At 44.7% G+C, this 2,500-nt stretch overlaps 1 protein-coding gene across 3 annotated transcripts in view; it reads right to left on the reverse strand.

The window, feature by feature from the left end:
- prpsap2 (phosphoribosyl pyrophosphate synthetase-associated protein 2) overlaps window positions 1-2,500 on the reverse strand; it is a gene marked incomplete at both ends in the record, with an annotated part of 8,241 nt that overhangs the window by 2,266 nt on the left and 3,475 nt on the right. For all 3 annotated transcript variants that reach the window (XM_080522503.1, XM_080522504.1, XM_080522502.1), the window contains 4 exons: window positions 556-626; window positions 843-991; window positions 1,355-1,410; window positions 1,663-1,778. In XM_080522503.1, the coding sequence (XP_080378629.1) occupies window positions 556-626; window positions 843-991; window positions 1,355-1,410; window positions 1,663-1,778 (392 nt within the window). The remainder of the gene's footprint in view (window positions 1-555; window positions 627-842; window positions 992-1,354; window positions 1,411-1,662; window positions 1,779-2,500) is intronic.

Raw genomic sequence — 2,500 nt, forward strand, 5'->3', positions numbered from 1 at the left:
CTTTTCTACCTCTGGCACTGGTGCAGCGTGTGGAGGGCACGATGGATTCAGGAAATCTTAGGGAAAAACGTCATGCCGTCTGTGAGGAAGCTGAAGCTTGGGTGTCATTGGATAACGCAAACCCAAGAATGTTGCAGAATTGGAGGCTCAATTGCTCATGAAGATTCCTCAGGAACGCTGTCAGAAGCTGGTGTCTGGCTATGCATCGCATTTGCAGCAGGTCATAACAGCAAAAGGGTGTTCTACTAAGTACAGATGCTTGTCATGAAGGGGTTGAATCATTTTGAGTAGTCATTAAAAACATTTTGTGTTGAATTTGGATAAAACCCCTTGTAATATTAGTTTCATTGAACTACTTAAACAGTTGTTGTGTCATTTGTTTATTGCAAACAGCTGAGAAACTGTATATTTTGCCAATAAACCTAATGTGCAATGGAGGTTGAATAAAACTTTGATTGCAACTGTATATATATAGTGTATATATAAAATGTATATATATATAGTGTATATATAAAATGTATATACAGTATATAGTGATATGAGTGTGTTACTCACCACGATGATGGCGATGCGTCCCCCTACGTCTCCTACCACTGTGATGGGAGGCTTCTCTTTAGGGATCAGTACTGTAACACACACACACACACACACACACACGCACAGATGAGCGTTACAAATACTGGACATGTCTGTGTGTGTATCTGTGTGTGTGTGTGTGTGTGTGTGTGTGTATGTGTGTGTGTGTCTCTGTGTGTGTATTTGTGTGTGTGTGTGCATGTGTGTGTGAGTGTGTGTGTGTGTGTGTGTGTGTGTGTGTGTGTGTGTGTGTGTGTGTGTATTACGTGGTATCTCCAGGCTGGGGTGTATGGCTCCAGTGGTCTTGACTGTCGGGGGGGAGTGGCGTCCGTCCACCAGGTCTGAGTCTGCGTCCTGAGCCTCCCCGTGGATCACTGCTATACCCAGACGCAACCGCTCCGCAAACGACTGGGCCCTGCACACACACACACACACACACACACACACACACACACACACACACACACAGAGACACACACAGACACACACACACACACACACACACACACACACACACACACACAGGCACACAGGCACACACACACACACACACACACACAGGCACACAGGCACACACACAAACACACACAGTCAATAATATACCCCTAGACCCAACATAGAGGTCATCAAGCAGGCCTACAGTACACAGTTTATACCTGTGGAGGCAGGTGGAGGTGAGCCCGTCCTCCGATTTCTACCTCCACCAGCCTCCCTTGGTTTATACCTCAACATAGACTGACAGAGAGGCAGACTGATTGTAGAGGGAAAGAGAGAGTACCTTTTTGCAGAGGCCGGGGATTTGGCCACTATCACTGCATTTCTGTAGTCAGGAATCTGCAGATACATACAGAAAACTACAAATCAATGGCGATGTTCAGCTCCTCCTGTATGTAGTGCAGTGGTAGGGGGTTGTGGGTAGTGTAGTTTTACCTCCTCCTGTATGTAGTGCAGTGGTAGGCGTTCGTGGGTAGTGTAGTTTTACCTCCTCCTGTATGTAGTGCAGTGGTAGGCGGTCATGGGTAGTGTAGTTTTACCTCCTCCTGTATGTATTGCAGTGGTAGGCGGTTGTGGGTAGTGTAGTTTTACCTCCTCCTGTATGTACTGCAGCAGGAAGGGAGAGGCTCGCAGGTTGTCCACTGGGATGTTGAAGAACCCCTGAATCTCCTTCTGATGAAGATCCATGGTGATGAGATGGGTCAGACCTGCACACACACACCACACACACACACACACACACACACACACACACACACACACACACACACACACACACACACACACAGACACACAGACATGCACCAAATCCATGGCATTACCGAGACATGGTCACCTTTCCTGTACAACTGGATTGGTCTGAAAATGTTGCAAAATCCCAAATCTGCAAATATTTTTTTTGCACAAAATGACTACCGGTTATCATCAAGATTAGTGCATCTGCACAAATGTGACAGCAGCTGGTGAATGCAGGAACAAGTCGGCAACCAATCAAATTGTTCAGACTTTTATTCTGATTTTTTTTTATAAAGTGGGGATTACTCACCGAATCCATTGCATTGCAATGTTTTGGCTTGACTAGCGAGGGTGACATTGATTTTCAACAACGTTGACATTTATTTACATTTTTCTTTTTTTTTGTGATCAAGATTTTTTATTGCTTTTATCAACACATAACAATGACAATACAGAACAAGAAAAGAAGGGAGGGAAAAAAGAAAGAAAACAAAAAAGAAAAGGGGTAGTGTAGCAGACAAGTCACAGCCAAATAGTAGAAATACAACACAATCCGGATTGGGGTAAATGGAAAATCAAATCATAGAGCAGTCAGGTTAGTCAAGTTCAATGAATAAGCCTTCCACGCATCAACTGTACTGGGCCTTGCTTTGTTCAATCTGGCCGTTGTGCACTCAAGATTCACAATCCTCTG

Source organism: Nansenia antarctica (genome assembly GCF_963989245.1).
Source record: "Nansenia antarctica genome assembly, chromosome: 2".
In the NCBI taxonomy this organism is placed as follows: domain Eukaryota; kingdom Metazoa; phylum Chordata; class Actinopteri; order Argentiniformes; family Microstomatidae; genus Nansenia; species Nansenia antarctica.